We start from the raw sequence: 19026 nt of genomic DNA, 5'->3' as shown, positions 1-19026 counted from the left end.
TTTAGTTCTCTGACAGTCCTAGGCCTGATAGCCAGGTCTTGAGAGCTTTTTGGGATGTCAAAGAATTAGAATTAGAATAACAGTGTTGGAAGGGACCTTGGAGGCCTTCTAGTCCAACCCCCTGCTCAGGCAGGAAACCCTGTACCATTTCAGACAAATTGTTGTTCAATCTCTTTAATCTTCTTTAAAATTTCCAGTGTTGGAGTATTCACAACTTCTGGAGGCAAGTTGTTCCACTGATTAATTGTTCTAACTGTCAGGAAATTTCTCCTTAGTTCTAGGTTGCTTCTCTCCTTGATTAGTTTCCACCCATTGCTTCTTGCCTGCCTTCAGGTGCCTTGGAGAATAGTTTGACTCCTCCTTCTTTGTGACAACCCCTAAGATACTGGAACACTACTATCATGTCACCCCCAGTCCTTCTTCTCATTAAACTAGACATACCCAATTCCAGCAACCGTTCTTTATAAGTTTTAGCCTCCAGCCCCCTAATCACCTTTCTTCCTTTTCTCTGCACTCTTTCTAGATAATAACATCTTTTTTTACATTGTGGCAATCAAAACTGGATGCAATATTCCAACTGTGGTCTTACCAAAGTGGTATTAACACTTCATATGATTTTGATTCTCTAATTTCAAGGGAGGGAGGGGATATTCCATAACGCAAGCACCATGGCAGGGAAGGCTCTGATTTAAGCAGATAAAGGGTTTTAACTACAAATACATTGAAGTGGTTCTGATAAAAAGGAGAGAGAATTCAAGTTTGTACTATGCGTCAGAATCATAAATCACGAGTTCAAAAATATTACTTCAAAAGTTATATAATACAACAGCACTTACTAGGGTACAGCGTTAAAATAGTCTTCTGGGGTCACAGTTTTGATTCCACCAAAGAAGTCTAGAAGCCAGATGTTGATGATGTTCAGTTTGGCAAAAAACCAGTTATGCCCTATAGGCCAAATTGCCATTTCAGGATGTCTACTGAACAGTGCTCTCTTTGCAAAATCAGCTTCTGTACCATTCTGAACCTAAAAAAAGTTTTCAACAATATGAAAGACAATAAATTAGTTAGCCATTATATTTTTCTGCAAGTCTTCTCAAGATTGGACAATCCAGGGCATAAAAAAAACATATAACCAGAATTTGAACAGCTATCTGGACTCAATCCAGTGGAATTGTTGACTTTGAATTGCAGCCTCTATGCTTAACTAACAGTCTTACAACCAATAGCTGGACGAGTTGAACAGCTTCAGTTGCACAGAAAAAGCAGCACATTCATAAAAGCAGCACATGGGCAATCATTTGGTCCTGATTACTGCTTGGATGACCATGTAGTGGCTAGGAACTGAATATTTAAGGACTGGATGGTGGTTAAAATTGTTTTTAAAATTGTACTAAATCATTTTTAAATAAATTATCAGGTTAGGATACAAATTGTACATGCTAAAAATTTATATCGGGTAACAATGAGAAAAAATTGAGAAGAGCAGTGTGGCCTTTTGCAGAGTTTTGCCCTTCAGCAATCATTGAAAAAAATGTATGAAAATGAGAAAAAAAAGTGTATTGTTCATTTGATTTAGAGAAAGAATGTGATAAAGTCAGGATTTATTTATTGAATGTTTTATGTGAATATGGAGTTGAAGGTCAACTGTTGAATTCAATAAGATAGAGATAAAGCATGCATGAGAAGAAGTGGAATGCTTAATAAATAGTTTGACACTGAGCACAGAGGATATGTACATGTATCCATATATTTATGGATATATTTATGAGGAATGTTTGTGGTGAAGGTGAAGGAAGGTTGGCAGGCATTGTGAATGTTATTTGTATTTTTCAATGCAGAGAGTCACATATTGGTAACTGAAAACTGAATGATTTGCAACAAACATTAAGTATACTGTATTATATGAAGCAATGAAGCATATGGATTTGATAATGCATCAAAGAGTAAGGTAGCTGTTTTTAATAGGGAAAATAGTAAATAGTTTCAGGTTTATATTAATAGTGAAAATATTGAGCAGATGGATGAATTTGTATATTTTGGTAGAATAAGATAATGGAGGAGTATAATTAATGGCATTGAAATAGACTAGAATTAGTTGTATTTCTTTTTTTGTCCTTATCTCACATCTTATTTCTTTGGGTTCACTATCTGTTACATTCTGGAATAATTTTGCCTATTGCAAATAATGTTATGGATATGGGCCACAGGTTGCCCACACCAATTTAAAACACTGATGTCATTTGAACTACAATACTATAGACAATTTCTTTCGAATAATTCCTTCTGGACTCAACAGAACTTGATTCTCACTTTCTCTACTACCACCTGGTTCCTTGAATTAAGTCTCAAATGCAAGGTTCCAAATAAAGATTAAAACAATATTGTTTTGTGTGGTGTTTATTTGTATAATTATGCAGTTTTATTATATTTTTATGAACACGTTGAAAGTATCAAAAGTCTCTTCTGACGGCAGCAATTATATGCCTACATAAACATGTTTTGCCACAATAAAAAGGAATAAACATGTTGTAGTATAAAGTTTTCTAGCCAAAGATGATTTTCATCACCTTGTCAACTGGGAAAAAGAAAGCAATTTCTCTCTGAAATCTTAAAACTAGAGAGCAAACAAATATCCTTTTTAGCAATACTCTATAACCACTTACTCAGTAGTTTGCCACATAATTTGCAAAGCATTGTGAAATGATTCAATTCCAGCAGCAGAGTCCCATACATGAGGAAAATAGCTGGGAGAAGACTGTCCTATGTGGCTATTTCCCCATCACAAAATAAAGAAGTCCCTTCATTACATCAGGTCAAATATATATATTGCATATGGATTTTTACTGTTAAATATGCAGACTCAGGAGACAGAGATTATGTTACCAACTAATGTTTAAAACACACTATTATGAGAACTATTTTCTAATTCCGAGCTAGAATTTACATCTATATAGTCTTGTTACCAGCACAAATATTGGTTTACCTTCTCAACTATGCCATAGAAGATCACATGGGCACATAGAGGATCTTGGGGATCATAACCTTGCTTCTTGCAATAAGAAGTCTGTGCCAAGGACATGGTTAGGGAGGCATTTGCATTCTCCTGAAATACAAGAGGTAAATTGTGTTTAATCGAAGTTCTGGCTCATTGAGTAAAATAATGCTAAAGGATAATTTAACATATAGTTGTCAAAGGTAACATACCTAAAAACATTTGCATTTGCTTGTTTCATTTTCTATTTAGTGTAAAAGTTTAAAAATCACATGATGTTGACTTAGCCTTTTCTATAGGCACAAGACTGAATTGTGACCTCTTAAATATTCAAACAAATTTATTTTGGGGGGAAAAGTGAAGTTACAGCAGCACGTGATTTAAATGTGCAGCATTTTACATTTGCTGCTTCAATATTAATACAGATACAGATTGCTAAATTCCAAGACCATGCTGAGTCATGACTGAGTATATTATCTGTTGAAAATGTCTCCAGGGGTCATCTGTATTGCTGGAGATAAAAAGACAGCAGCATTTTTTCAAGATACTGTCCTTCGGAATGAGGAAAGGACAAGTTAGCCTCATGGTTCAATAAGCACCATAGAATTTCAAAAACATATTTAGAAATACAACCCACACTGTTGAAAAGTTTCTTTAGGTTCTTCATATTTCATACACCACACAATACAATGTTTTATATATTTTATATTTTTTATATTTTATATATTTTTCTTTCTCTCTCAAAGAAATAACTTTATAACCATCTCCAATAGCTCTTATCTGACAAATTGTACACAGATGACAGAGTAATCAGTGGGCTCTATTTCAAGAACAGAGTTCCAAAATGTACCAGCCTATCCCAGATGAAGCACTTTTATTGGAATCATCTAAAATGTCACAAATAGGCAAAATGATTTTAAGATCTCTAGAACTCTATCTTTCTTACTATCTATAAAAATGTGTAAACATTTACTATTAAATCTAGCTGCAATATGTGCATAAAGTTCAGATATAAATAAGATAACAAAAGATAAACAACATTTAGAAGAGCTTGTAATATTCACTCAAAGTTCTAATGAGCAAGAAGTCACTGGACCCTAAATGTGCATTGTTCAATAAATAAATGAGTAAGTGGAGTATTCATCATCAAGACGTTTAAAAAGCATTATCCAAATAAAACAAATCTTTGGTTTATGTCACTTCACATACAGAAGGAACATAGCAGAGATGGGTTGCTCCCGGTTTGGCCTAGATCAGCTGAACCGGTAGTAGCAGCGGTGCTACTTGCCCGAACGCCTTATCTGCCCGGACGCTTCTATGCATGCGCAGAAGCGTCACACATGCACGAGAGTGAATTGGCAGTAAAAAAAATTGGAAACCCACCACTGGAACATAGTAGAAGATCAAGTTATTTATAGAACTTTGTTTTCTCAAGTACTCAATATAGAAGTCAAGTTGACAAGACACAACTTACTTGTTTAGGCATGCATTTCTTGAGAATTTAAGATTTTCACAGTCTTACAAGCTTAACTTTAAGTTGCTAATTATATTCCTACAACAAACAAAATGTGTACAAATTCTATATTAGAAAGCATTTCAGAGATATAGCTGAGCTCCAAAACAGGAGTGGATAGTTTCAAAATCTTTATTCAGGTCTAGCAACTTACAGAATAAAGTTGTCACAACTTCCTGCATGCTTCAGCAGGGAAGAAAAGACATTCCATGAAGATCAAAGTAAGAGGGTAGAAATGTTTGTGGTATAATCCTCATCAACATATAAAAAACTATCATTAGAAGGGTTTTTCCTTTGCTGCCAATCACAAGCAAGCATTGAAAACATGCACTATAAAATACCATAATACTTGTTACCACTATATTAAATAAATATGGAACCACCTGTAAACTAAGGTGTGTGTGTGTGTGTGTGTGTGTGTGTGTTGTATTTGTGCTGATAAATAAATAAAGGGAGACTAGTATAGATCTATTTCAAGCTATTTAGCTCTCATATATATATATATGTATGTCATAATGGAAAAATCTCCCTCTCCCCCCACCTCTCTCCTACCTGCCTACCAATTTTTCCATACAACGAAAGACAAATTGAAAAAAGAGTAAAAGAAAAAATGCAAAAAGATGAAGAGAGAAAAGAACTAAAGTTAGAGTAGCTTCCTACCTTCTTTTCAAGAGACACCGTAGATACTATTTTATAATCTCTTTTACCAAGTGAGACAGTTGTTAAGTGATTTTTTCTCAATTTGCAATCATTTTTGGAAACAGATGTTAAATGAATCATTGCAGTTGTTAAGTTAGTAACACGGTTAGTAAGTGAATCGGGGTTCCCTATTGACTTGCTTGTCAGAAGATCACAAAAGGTGACCGCATGACCTTGGGATACTGCAATCTTCCTAAATATGAGTCGGTTGCCAAGCATCTGAATTTGGATCACATGACCATGTGGGTGCTGCAATGGTTATAAGTATGTAAAACAGTCATAACTTTTTTCAGTGCCATCGTAACTTTAAATGGTCACTAAATGATCTGTTGTAAGTCGAGGACCGCCTGCATTGTGTCATATGGATATAACAGAGACATCTTTCAATTAAAATAAATCCAAACAGCAACAATAAAAGGAACAGTGAGATATATCTTTAGTTTGTTCCTTCTGGAAAAGCAAAATGACATAGCATATTTAAACCAGACCAGATAACGTTTTTCGATGCATCTGCATGACAAGATTCTCCTACAATATCAGTTGTGAACAAGGCATTGCAAACTACAGAAAATGTCATATCCTTACAAACTTCAGCTGAAAATCATACACATCCTATTGAGTTAGTTTTCTCACTGGAAACTTTTCTCACTGGAAACATCCCTACTTCCCAGTTCACATTGTAGTCCAGATGGGGAAAAGTTCACAAAAATGCAACCAGATTAGCATACTGGTACATCCCTCCCAGAGTTTGCAGCCAAATCTTGAATAGTAGTCTTCTTAAGGGTTGCAACCATGGTTTTCAAAATTGATCTTCATTTATTACCTACAGATCAATTTTCCTTTGCAACTATCCCCTCAGGAAGGATGTCTTGCAAATCATAGATATGGGAGTGTCCAAATGTGTTCGCTGAATCACTTGTAACTGAATGTGAGTTTGCCATTGTTTCATCTAATTATCTTCAAGTATTATTTATTTCCCCTTGAATCATAACAATTTCTATTCATTTGACTGATAGTCCCTTGAAGGCAATTTAATATTTAATTACTAGCTGAATACCCATGCTTCGTGACGAAACTATGTGATTGGGCAATGCAGGATAAATCCGGTTTACTCCAGTTCAATCTGTTGGCTCAGTGGTGATCAGTGATTGAAACACATAAGGGAATATCGCTCTCACCGCCTTGAGTCCGGAGGCAGTTCCATAGGGGGAAGGCATAGACATTTTGGCGAGATACCAACATTTAGTATCCTAAGGAGCTCCAAACCAGTGAACTGAGTGAAGGAGTGGAATGTCTGCCAATTTGAACTGAGGCAATAGAATGTGAGGCAACTGGAATAGAGTTCTTTTCAAGTGGGGAGGGGGAGTAGAATGTCTAACCCCTTAGCATCAGAACGTGTTAATATAAGGCAACTGGCAGTTGGAACAGAGGTGGGGAGGGGAGAATTCCTTAGCATCAGAGCATGTTAATTACTGTATAAGAAATACTAATGATCTGGTGGTCATTTCGAAAAATCCTTTCTTAGCGAACACCTAAAGGCCAAGAGGAACATATGTGAAAAATTGCAAGTTTGTAGGCTTTACAGTTCTGGAGATTTTGTGATAAGTAAGTGGTATTTGGTTTTATATATGTATATTAATATTCAAAGTACAGACAGGTTCAGTTCAAAGTAACTCAAAGTTTCTCTACACAGCATTTGCTAAGAAACTAATAAGGTAGTGATGAGCTAGAAAACATTCTGCCTATGTTATCTGCATAGCAAACACACCAGAATCACTGTGGATTTCTCCCATCCCATAATTCTTGTTAAGAATACTGTGACAGAGCACTGTTAATGCAATTTGTTTTAAGACCTGACATAGACCAGTAGATAGCTATGAATAGATTTCATTCTCTCAAGAAAATATAGATGGGCAAAGATAATTCATTCTTTTGTCCTACCATGATGTAGAGAGCCCCCTGCCTCTTACTAAAAACTGTATGGGACTCAATTTTTAAAAATCAAATTTAATAAATCAAATTTATTAATATTTATCAATGTTCACAAAAGCAGAAATTGTGGATGATTTAGTGCTTTTTTGCAGGGAAAAATATTCTTAAAGTAAAAAGAAGAAAATAAATCTGTTGAAAAAAATCAAACTTGCCTTACATAGAGTTGCCTTGTACTCACTTTTTTAGATTAAGTGAAGTTTATTTGAGGAGGAAGAAGTTCTCCAAACAGATATGTTTTCAACACATCTTTTAAGCTTTGGTTCCTATGAAATTTCAACTCCTTAGTGTATTACATTTGGAACCTTCCTTTTATGGTTCTATATTTTAATTACTTATACTAAGGCAAACATATAGTATCAGGATGTATCACTTATCTATCAGTGTGTATGAAACTATTTGGTTTAATAATCATTTATTAAATATATATGTTGCCTGACTCCAGTGTCTCTCATTTATTCAAATTTACTGATCACAGCATTAAATTATAAAAATACACCTACACTTAAGTATAATATGGCATGATAACTATATTTAAACACACACCTACACAGAGATTACTTCCAATTACACTATTATTTTAGAACATGATGAAAGACAAAGCAGAAGAATGGATAAAAGTGAGGTCAAAAAACTCCATATAAACTCATCATAAAGTTTTGAGCTACCAAGAAAGAACTGAAAGGAACTCTATAGAATGGCTTGTCATAATGTCTTATGTAAGGTAAATGACACAAGACTCTAGTAACAGCTAGCTGAGTCCCCTACAGATTGACAATTTCTCATACTCGGTAAAAAGAATGGGCCAGTTAAGATTATCATTTTAAACAATCTTTCTTGGAAGTGGGTCCAAAATTCTATGTCCTGGTTCTATAAGAAATTTAATTTGCGAAAACCTAATGCTGTGAATGTTCAGTTTATGCAAATTATGTGCAAATTATCCTTCTATTGCAAAAATGTTGGTCTTCTCCCTAATCCTTTTTAAGCACTGACATCCCTAAAACTTCATTGCTCAGAAGCAGAATATGTATTTTTAATACTCAACCATGATCATTGTAACACTCTACACAAACAAATATCACTGTAGCTACCTTCATTCACACATTGCATTAATAATTAAATAAATCCATAGCTTAGTATAATAGATAAAGTGACTTATATGGTTTAATATAATTCACTAATCTACCTATTACCATTCAGTCAACACTGCTTAAAAATATGGCTTAGCATAACTGGAGGTAGTGCAGCTAAACCACTAAATGCAGATAAAAGTATATGTTATTGAGATTTAATACAGAACAGAATAAAACTATTGATTCAGTTGTTTTGCAATTATATTTCTACTTTGTACATCCTAAAATTCAGTCTATTTTATTGTGATCAACTATAATTCCAAGATCCTTTTCACAAATCTTATCCATATGTGTACACTTAACTTCTTTTTCATAAGATCTTTGCATTTGTCCAATTTAAAAATTCAGAATCACCATCAGAGCCTGCTGTTTATCATACAGGATAAAATATGCCATGTCATTTCTATTTTGTTCTGCAAGATAAATAGCCATTCTGAAAAATAGGCTTTGCTATTTAAACTGAAGGAAAAATTAAAACACCTTCTTACCATTTACAATAGTTACAGTCCATTTCAGACTCCAATATTAAAAAGTGAAACAAAATCCCATCCGGTTTTTCATACTATATCTGAGTCTTGAGCCAGAAAACTGGCATGAAATTCCTGCTCAGCTTGGGGATTGAATTATGATCGTCAAATCTTTACATTGCAATTCTTATGTCACAGGCTTATTAACTAAAACACAGAAACATTCAGTATGTACTAAATGGAATAGTCACAATAGATCACATAAAAATCTGTTATTTTATGCTGAAAAATAATTCATGATTCCTTTTGCATCATATTCTTTCAAAAAGTCAACAGGTACATACGGAGTTGTCTTTAAAACTATGCTCTCATAACCACAAAAAACAACATGATTAGATTTAATTTGACCCACAACTCATTATAGCTTAATCTCAAAAGTGGAGCGCATCAACCTGTTCTACAGAGGAAAAAAACTAGTTGTGGTGGGAAAACGATACACTTAAATCATTTTTTGTAATCCGGACGGGTCTCATAAGAAAGCTATTAGTGGATATTTCCCTAAGAATTGACCGAAAATGCTGATGGAGGAAACTGCATTTTCTTCTTTTACTACCATGCCGGGCTACACATTAGAATCCCAAACCAACCGGGCACTTCTTTCAAAGGCAACGTACCCAGGACGAAGCAGTCAGCCACCGCTCACCTTCAGGTCATGCACTGAGATTTCCAGGTCCGTCAAGTACATATAAGGGACCCCACTACTTTTTCCCACCGGCCCGTCACTGACGGAGAAGACATTGGCGAAGGGCTGGCCCCGCATCGGAGGATCCTGCGTGGAGATCGTAGCCAGCGCGCCCCAGTCACACATATGGGCCACGAAGCGGGCGACCCGTGCCGTGTCCTGGTGCGGGGGGATTGCGGTCACTCCCGCCAGCAACCACACCAGCCGCCACATCTCACCTCCTTCACAAACACTTTTGGAAAAGATCCCTTAAGACTGATAGGAGGAATCGGGCACTTAAAAAGCTAGGCAGCCCCGCCCTCCTTCCGCGCATCCAATAAAATACCTGCCTGCTTCTGAAAGTTCCCACGGAAGGTGGGTTGCTAGGATTTTCATCCAATGGCAGCTCAGATTACCCCTTTTTAACCTAACTAATGGCGGAAAACATTGCGGGCATAGCTACACATTGTGGGCGGGATTATATTCCTATCCACCAATGATAATACGCCTTAAATTTACGTAAACGAAACGTGTGGCTAGGTAAATAAGGAGGAAGCGATAAAGTAGTTTTCCTGTTTGACTGGATATATATAAGTGTCTTCGTAGAGAGTGGTTGTGGCTGTATTTGCCAGCATGCCAGCATGCTAAAAATAATTAATAAACCAAAGTGGCTATGTTTTAATGACACATTGCTGAATAATCTAGACCAGGGGTGTCCAAACTTGGGAACTTTAAGTCTTGTGGACTTCAACTCCCAGAATTCAATTCTGGGAGTTGAAGTCCACAAGTCTTAAAGTTCCCAAGTTTGGACACCCCTGATCTAGACAATTGATGTTAGCCTGTGTGTTATGTGAACAGTTTGTGTAGTTTATAATTAAGTGAGCTGTTTGAACTCCAAAAATCATTTTTTTAAAAACAGTTTAGCTAATCGTAAGTATTAATGTGAATAAAGCCATTCTAAGGCAAAACACATAGCATGTTTGGTTTATGCCTACCTACTGTAGCTTTTAATTATAGGTCATTGGTACATTTGGGGAGTTCAGCCTAGCAAGTAAGATTCATCAGAATATTTTTGTTAATTTCCATAATGGAAAAGTGAAACAAGTAATACTTCCCCTTTTAAAAATAAACATTTATCTGAAGTGATGTAGTGAGTGCTATTTAGAGTATATTAGTGGATAATAACATGCACTCTGAGTAACCCTTCTGAAGCTACATTCTGTTAGAGGTTAGTACTTTGATGGACAGCACCACAGATTCCAAGGCTGATGATGGAACTGTTGTTTTACAATAGTCTACAACATTGCCAAGAAACTCCATGGATGCAATTATGAAGTCTTTGGTGTTTTTAAAAAAAATTCTTCCCAAGACTTAGTAGTAGCTTGGGGCATTTACTCTTGAAAGAAAGCTGACTAAACTGTAGTCTTAGTATCAATAAATCCTATTGATTTTGGAGTGGGAGGTTGTATTCCTAGGAGATAATCAACTGCATGAATTTAATTTAAAATGCTTATGCCTGTGTAACCCATCTACCCCTAACAATTCTTTTTTTTTTTTAATTTTTAAAAATAAGCACATGTGTAGCAGGAGGCAAGAAAACATCCTAAGGTGGTCTGAGACTGTAGACTGAAGGAAAGCTCACTGATCATGGAAAACAATCTTTCAAGAGGAGGAGGAGGAGCTTCCATCGATGGCGGTCGCCTCTTGAGCTCCAGGAGCACCATGGAGCTCCCGATCGGGTAGGGGATTGCTGCCGGCCCCCATATCATCTGAGGGGGCCGAGAATTGGATAGTCCGACCACCCAGGCATGTTTCGGGCTTGTTTTGGCCCGCCAGGGTGGTCGGTGAAGATCGGAGGGAGAAGAGGACTGGAGGGCTGCAAACAGCTAGCAGCAAGGAAAGAACAATGGCGACGGCGCGGTGCGACTGTGCTGGCGGCGCTGGCGCCGAGAAACACCAGAAAACACCGGAAAAAGCCAAAAAAGCAGGAGGAGAGTGAGGAGGAGGGGGCGAGAGACTTCGGAGGCATTGGAGCCACCCCAGAGACCCCAGAGACCCCAGAAACATCGAAGGGCACAAGGGGAACAACGGGACATAATGGGACGCTGGAAAGACATCTGATAGGTGAGAGGACTGGGAGGTAGCCGGAGGCTGCTGGAAGAGGCAAGGGGAGATGGCTGCGGCGACGGACGAATGGAGAGAGCCGCAGCCAGGGACTCCTTGGGATATTCTATCGTTCCTGGCTACTTGTTCCTGGCTACTCCCATAATTGCCCCCCCATCCATCGGGGGGGCCACATCCACATCCACCTGGAAACAGCTGAATTGAACTATCATTTACCCTTTACCACCTTCTACCATCTTTGCTTTTCCCCCTCCATCGGGGATATTTAACCATTTAATCACTGCTTGCCTTCCCCCCCCCCTTCCTCCAAGTACCAAGTTCTATCTGGACACTGAAATACCCTCCGCCCTCCACTGAGACTCTAGCCTCTCTGGCTTTTTACTATTAACTTTATATCATCTGCACCCTTACCCCACCGGGACTGTCAACAACTTATTAATTTATTCGAGGATAGACCTGCTCCACCTGCGGGAGGCCCCTCTCTCGCAGGTGTGGCCCTTGGCTCTCTCAAGGGCCAGCCTTGATGACGGGTTCGTGAACCCTGAGAGGTGGAAGAAGAGGAAGCTGAGGGGCTTTTTAGCCAAATGTTTTATATTGTTTTTAGGGGGTTCTGGGAAGGGGGGGGGATAACCAGGCCAGGAGGGAAGCCAGTGCCACACGAACAGGTGAGTCCAGGAGGGAAGTGAGCGGAGTGGGGGGGAGAGGGAACAAGCTATTCCAGTAGAGGGTTGTTTTATTACAACGGTCGTGGGGAGGGGGGGATGCGAGGACAAGAGAAGATCACAAGTTCGGCTGGGAGACCGTGGCTGCTGGCTACGCCCGGTCGTTTGTACCAACCCCCGCAACCTAGGTGGTCGGGAACTACAGAGACAGGGCCTGCGGCTGATGCTTTGCAATGCAAGGTCCGTGACCAACAAGGCCCCCCTCATTAATGAGTTGATCTCTGAGGGGGAGCTGGACCTTGCAGGAATAACAGAGACCTGGTTGGGTCACGAGGGTGGTTTACCCCTCGTGGAAATGTGCCCACCAGGTTTCCATGCATTCCATCAGCCTCGGGCCCTGGGTAAGGGTGGAGGGGTGGCGGTAGTTATACGGGATGGTCTAGAGCCGAGAGAGTTCACTGTTTCTCAGATACCCGGGTGTGAGTCACTTGGTGTGAAATGGGGCCCAGGGAGGCAGTGGGGTCTGCTGATTGTATACTTGGCTCCTCGCTATACGTCAGCAGCCCTGCCCGAGCTCCTCGAGCTGATCTCGGAGACGGCGGTGGAGATCCCTAAACTTTGGTTATAGGGGATTTCAACCTGCCGTCGACGGGAGCAGCATCTGAGGTGGCTCGGGAGTTCATGGCTTCCATGACAGCCATGGGCCTGACCCAACTAATTCAGGGCCCCACACACGAAGGTGGCCACACACTGGACCTTGTTTTTGTATCTGAGCAGTGGACGAGTGATCTGGGAATAGGGGATTTAGACATTACTCCCCTGTCATGGTCAGATCACTCTTGTCTCCGGCTAGACTTCCCTGGCGCTACCCCCCACCGCGAGGAGGCGGAGCCAGTCTGTCCAAACTGGTACCGCCCCAAGCACCTGATGGAACCAGATAGGTTCCAGACGGAGCTTGGGCCACTACCTGTAGCCCTGACCCGCGCTAGTTCGGAGGACCTAGTGGCCGCCTGGAATAGGGCAATGGCTGGGGCCTTGGACCGAGTTGCACCTTTGCGACCTCTCCTACGGCAGCGACCCACCCGGGCTCCTTGGTATACCGAGGAGTTGAGGGTGATGAAGTGCCATAGGAGATGTCTAGAGAGCAGGTGGAGGTCCTCACGCTCCGAGTCTGATCGAACACAGGTAAGAGCCTATTTACGGACCTACCTTGTGGCATTGAGAGCGGCCAAACGCAGACATTGTGCCGCTCTTATTGTGTCTGCGGATAACCGCCCTGCCGCCCTGTATAGGGTGACCCACTCCCTCTTGGTTCAAGAGACGCGGGGGGCACCCTTACAGGGAAGAGCAGAGGAGTTTGGAGAATATCTGCAGAATAAAGTCGCTCAGATCCGAAGCGGATGGGCCCCCTCCAGTGGTCTGGACGGGCCGTCAACAGCGAGTCTTGTGAGTCCACTCTGGGAGGAGTTTGACTCTGTTGCCCCTGAGGATTTAGACAGGTTGCGTGGACGGCTGCGACCCACCACATGTTCATTGGACCCGTGTCCCTCCTGGCTGGTACTGGCATCCTGGGAGGTGACACGAGGCTGGCTTCTGGGCCTGGTGAATGCCTCGTTGGGTGAGGGATCCTTACCAACTGTCTTGAAAGAGGCGGTGGTGAGGCCCTTACTCAAGAGGCCTTCACTTGACCCAATGGAGCTAGCTAATTATCGTCCAGTCTCCAACCTTCCCTTTCTGGCGAAGGTTGTTGAGAATGTGGTGGCGCAGCAGTTTCCGCCTCACCTCGATGAATCCGACTATCTAGACCCACACCAGTCCGGCTTCCGACCCGGGCACAGCACAGAGACAGCCTTGGTCGCGTTGGTTGATGATCTCTGGAGGGCCAGAGATAGAGGTTGTTCCTCTATCCTGGTCCTATTAGATCTCTCAGTGGCTTTTGATACCATCGACCATGGTATCCTACTGCACCGGCTGGAGGGGATGGGAGTCGGAGGCACCGTTCTACGGTGGTTCGGCTCTTACCTCTCCGGCCGGATGCAATATGTGTTGACAGGGGGGCAGAGTTCGACCCTGAGGCCACTCTGTTGTGGGGTGCCGCAGGGATCGGTCCTCTCGCCCCTTCTGTTCAATGCATATGTGAAGCCGCTGGGCGAGATCATCCGTGGTTTTGGGGTTGAATACCATCTGTACGCTGATGATACACAGCTGTACATTTCAACCCCAGACCACCCCAACGAGGCTGTCGAAGTGATGTCCCGGTGTTTGGAAGCCGTCGGGGTCTGGATGGGGGACAACAGACTTAAACTCAACCCCTCCAAGACTGAGTGGCTGTGGCTACCGGCACCTCGGTTCAGCCAGCTGACCCCATCGCTGGCCATAGGGGACGGGCAATTGCCCCCTGTGGAACGGGCGCGCAATTTGGGCGTCCTCCTAGATGCCCGACTGTCAATGGATGACCATGTGGCAGCCGTGGCAAGGGGGGGCGTTCCACCAGGTTCGCCTGGTGCACCAACTGCGCCCCCTACTGGACCGGGATGCCTTATGCACAGTCACTCATGCGCTGGTGACGTCTCGCCTAGACTACTGTAATGCTCTCTACATGGGGCTTCCCTTGGGACGCGCCCGGAGACTGCAGCTAGTCCAGAACGCGGCCGCGCGGGTTGTTATGGGAAGTTCTAGATATTCTCACGTAACACCACTCCTGCGCGAGCTGCACTGGCTGCCTGTGGTTTTTCGGGTGCGTTTCAAGGTCCTGATTACTATCTTTAAAGCGCTCCATGGCACAGGACCTAGTTACTTGCGGGATCGCATCCTCCCACATACATCCCTGCGGCCAATCCGCTCTCACAGGGAGGGCCTTCTCCAGGTGCCGTCCACCAGGCAATGCCAGCGGGCGGCGCCAAGGAATAGGGCCTTCTCTGTGATGGGCCCAACCCTCTGGAATGACCTCCCCCCCGACATTAGAACCACCACGGACTTCCGCTCCTTCCGACAAAAATTGAAGACTCACCTGTTTCGATTAGCTGGCCTGGCACAATTTTAATTGTTACAACTTCTACCTCCTGGAAGTATACTCTCAACTGGTTATTTTAAGGGTAGTATTTTAAATTTAATTGATTTTAGGGCTCTTAGAGCCATAGTTTATTCTTCTATACAGTTCTTTTAATTTTTTAACCTCCTCCATGTGTATATGTATATTTATATTTATATTTATATTGTATTTATTACCTGTTATGTGTTGTGTGAACTGTACACCGCCCCGAGTCTCTTTTTGGGAGAGGGGGCGGTTTAGAAATGCGAAGAATAAATAAATAAATAAATAAATAAATAAATAAATAAATAAATAAATAAATAAATAAATAAATAAGAATAACATGACAAGCAGTGGACGTTGAGCCAATTATCAGCTATTTACAAGTAGGGCCATTCCACTTGCTTTCCTCTCCTCTCTGTGCCTGTTGTATTATTTCTGTAGGTGGAGTCTATAAACCTGAATAGAAGAACTGGTTTGGTTCTGACATTGATAAGTGGTTTGTTAAATGACACCTAGAGTCAAACATCACGCTAAGCCAATGATGGCGAACCTTTTTTGGCTCACGTGCCAAAAGCGGGGGGAGCGCAGGGGGGTCGTGCCACACCCATAATGCTATGCGCATGACCCCAGCGTGTATAAGCGCACGACCAGCGCTCCCCTCATTTTCTATGTGTTTTTTTCGCCCTCCCCAGGCTCCAGAAGCTTTATAGGAGCCTGGTGAGGGTGAAAACGCCCCGCCCCGGAGGCCCTCCGGGGCTTCAGGAGCTTCCCTGAAGCCTCCAGAGTGCAAAAATATGGCCCTATGGGCAAACCGGAAGTTCAGGAACGTACTTCCGATTTGCTCGTAGGATCATTTTTTGCCCTCCGGAGCCTTCAGGGAAGCCTCCTGAAGGCCCCTGAAGCTTCTAGAGGGCTAAAAATGGTCCCACGTTCCTGAACATCCGGTTTGCCCATAGGGCTGGTTTTTCATGTTCCAGAGGCTTCAAGGCAGAAAAATAATCTCAAAAGAAGGCTGAAGTCAGCTGGCCTTGCGTGCCCTGACAAATGGCTCCGTGTGCCACCTGTGTCATGCATGCCATAGATTCGCCATCACGGCCCTAAGCCATAAAAAGAGGGGGCAATGATTTCTTATTCTCCTTGTGGGCTGCTGAAGAAAAGATACACTTTACAATGTCTCTAGAAATTTACAGGATAAAATAGGTACCTTTGGCCTTAAGACTCTTCAATAACCTATTTGATCCTTAAACTGCCAATTGAAAATTTACTGGAAGTAAAATATGGGACATCCCAAGCCTTCCTCAGGAATGCTTGGGAAGGCATAGGTGCATTCTGGTTTGCCTGTTCATGCCATAAATCATGGTTATAAATTGCAGTGGCTGTGTGAATACATGCTAAGCACAAACCAGTAAAAACTACATCATTGCTTAGTGTAATGTGTACACTCTGTTTTCTGTTGTCCCAAAGGACAAAAGTAAATTTAATGAACTTGAGTGACTTACAGTAGCAATGATTTCCTGCAGAACCGAAGAATTCCATAAGCAGCCATCACTAAGATTTTCCTGCCTCATGCAGGAGATTGCACTAGATGGCTTATGAAATCTTTCCAGATTTTGATTCTGTAAAATGGGGCATCATTTTAATCAATTAGTTTAAATAAATTAAATTATAGGTCCAGTTTTAAGAGTTATTAATAGCTTATTTTTTTAAATGTCATTTATTTTCCTGGAGTGATGCTCCATTATTAGATACAGTAGTAGGTATGTCAAAACCTCTGCACATATTTTCATCAGCAATATTACCTAGCAACAATTTTATCTTGCATAATCTCTTCTACTCCATTATCACAAGAGGGTGCTATTTCCATTGTTTGGGATTTCAAAGCAGAGTTGATACAAAATACTGTATCCTGAATAATTGTGGAACAGTACGTACCTGGCAAGTTTTACCTGGCTTCCCATTACAAAAGGACTTGCAGGCAAGGGAAGAGTTACTTACTTTCCAGGAGAGGAACGAAGTCAGTGAACAGAAGAAAAAAATGAACTGAAAAGTTAAACAAATACATAATTTCAAAGATCTCCTATTCTCTGTCACTGTTGAACAATTATCTGTGGCTAAGAACCACATTTTCCCTGTTACTGAGTAATAGACATACATATCCATTAATCAGATATTGTATATATGATCATGGAATTGCCCCCCCCCCCCCCCAATCTTCCCACTCAGGCAATGAAAGAAAAGTTTTAAAACTTTATTATGGCCAAAAATAGTTAGCAGAACAAAAGAAAACATAACCTTTAAAACCAGCAAGGAATATGGTGTTGCTGCTTCCATATATTTAAGCAATCTGCATAAAAGGATTCATATCTATCAAACAGAACATTTGTTTTCATGCTCATGTGTACGCGTGATAAGAGATAGTGTACACATTTCCTATCCTTTTCTGATGATCCCTGCAAAGGGCAGAATGGTAGCCCATATTGTCAGTGCCTCGCTGATACTGTTTCACCTTCTTCACCTGGGCATTCCCTTTTCAGTGTAGTGGGGAATAAATATCAATATGCACCTAACATTTAGGCTGCATTTATATGTTACATTTTTTTTCTTTTTCACTTTGGTTTATTTTATATTGGATTTCTTCTATTATCTTTTCTACTTTTCAAGCAGTTCTAGGCTTTCTTGAGCAATTTTTAAAGCCACATGAAGCTTTGAAGTAAAATAGGCCACAGCACATCTATTTTCCTTCAAGATATATAAGTGTACATTCCGTTGGGGATGCAGATTTCATGGCCATTGCAAAATATATGCTGCTATATTGCCTATGAAATTTATTCTGCTGTGGCTAATCCAGCATCCTGAAAACTTTCTCACTGTTGGACGCCAACCCTATCTGGCTAATCTCCTTCCTCTGTCCAGATATCAGCCCTTTAATGGAAAGCCAAACTTCTCTCTGGACAATCTGTTTCCTTTGTGAGTTGAGCCAGTCCACCCCTTGAGTGTGACAGCAATGTTCCGTCATAGAAACATTTGTCTTCTTTCCGATACTATTGTTCTTGTCCTGGTCTTAATGCTCCATTAGGCAATATAGCTATAGATTGCTACTGTATCTGTGCCATGTTCAATGGAGTGAAATATTTGATGTTTCCATCTTTCCTCTTCCCCATCTGAGTTTTTCCTACCTGCTCTACAGAAAGTGCAATTTGTCTATTTCTCCCGTAATCAGCCTTCCCCCCCCCCCCTTGTAGATTCTTTTTTTTTCTAGGAAATGCTGTAGCAGAGACTTATAAACTGTATCAACTTCCTCTTTGTGTGCCAATTCATTAATATCTATGCCTGTCTGATCACTATTTATCACTTTCAGTTAGACAAATTCTGTGCATGTGAAAGGTGGTAAATTACTTTTTGGAATTAGACAGATAAAATTGAACTCTAATACACCCTTGTGTGAAAGTTTCATATTTAAGAGTATTACCATTGTAATCATCTATAGCAAACATTTCATCTTATTTCATAATAATTCAACTAAAAAAAAATAGATATGTTCCCACATATGCAGTGAGTACAGCCAAACATCTTGCTGGCTATAAATTCTGAAAACTGCAGTCTCAGCAGAGTCAACAGAAGCAGTCAGATTGGAGAAAACTACAGTACGATATTCAGAGTTCCTCTTTAATATGCTGGTGTAAAAATAATAC

At 40.9% G+C, this 19026-nt stretch overlaps 1 protein-coding gene across 2 annotated transcripts in view; it reads right to left on the bottom strand.

Annotated features, from left to right (window-relative positions):
* CREG1 (cellular repressor of E1A stimulated genes 1) overlaps nucleotides 1–9839 on the bottom strand; it is a gene marked incomplete at its 3' end in the record, with an annotated part of 10956 nt that extends 1117 nt beyond the window's left edge. The window contains exons 1-3 of one of the 2 annotated variants that reach the window (XM_081951255.1): nucleotides 9497–9830; nucleotides 2984–3103; nucleotides 837–1024 (exon numbers count right to left, since the gene is read on the bottom strand). In XM_081951255.1, the coding sequence (XP_081807381.1) occupies nucleotides 837–1024; nucleotides 2984–3103; nucleotides 9497–9748 (560 nt within the window). In that variant the 5' untranslated portion in view covers nucleotides 9749–9830. Of the gene's footprint in view, nucleotides 1–835; nucleotides 1025–2983; nucleotides 3104–9496 lie in introns of those variants that run through there. The other variant, XM_081951256.1, reaches the window with a different exon arrangement.
* Nucleotides 9840–19026: the final 9187 nt, after the last annotated feature.

The sequence above is a fragment of the Natrix helvetica genome (genome assembly GCF_964273705.1).
Source record: "Natrix helvetica genome assembly, chromosome: 4".
In the NCBI taxonomy this organism is placed as follows: domain Eukaryota; kingdom Metazoa; phylum Chordata; class Lepidosauria; order Squamata; family Natricidae; genus Natrix; species Natrix helvetica.
Note: the sequence above shows the minus strand (reverse complement) of the source record. Positions and strands in the feature narration are given on the sequence as shown.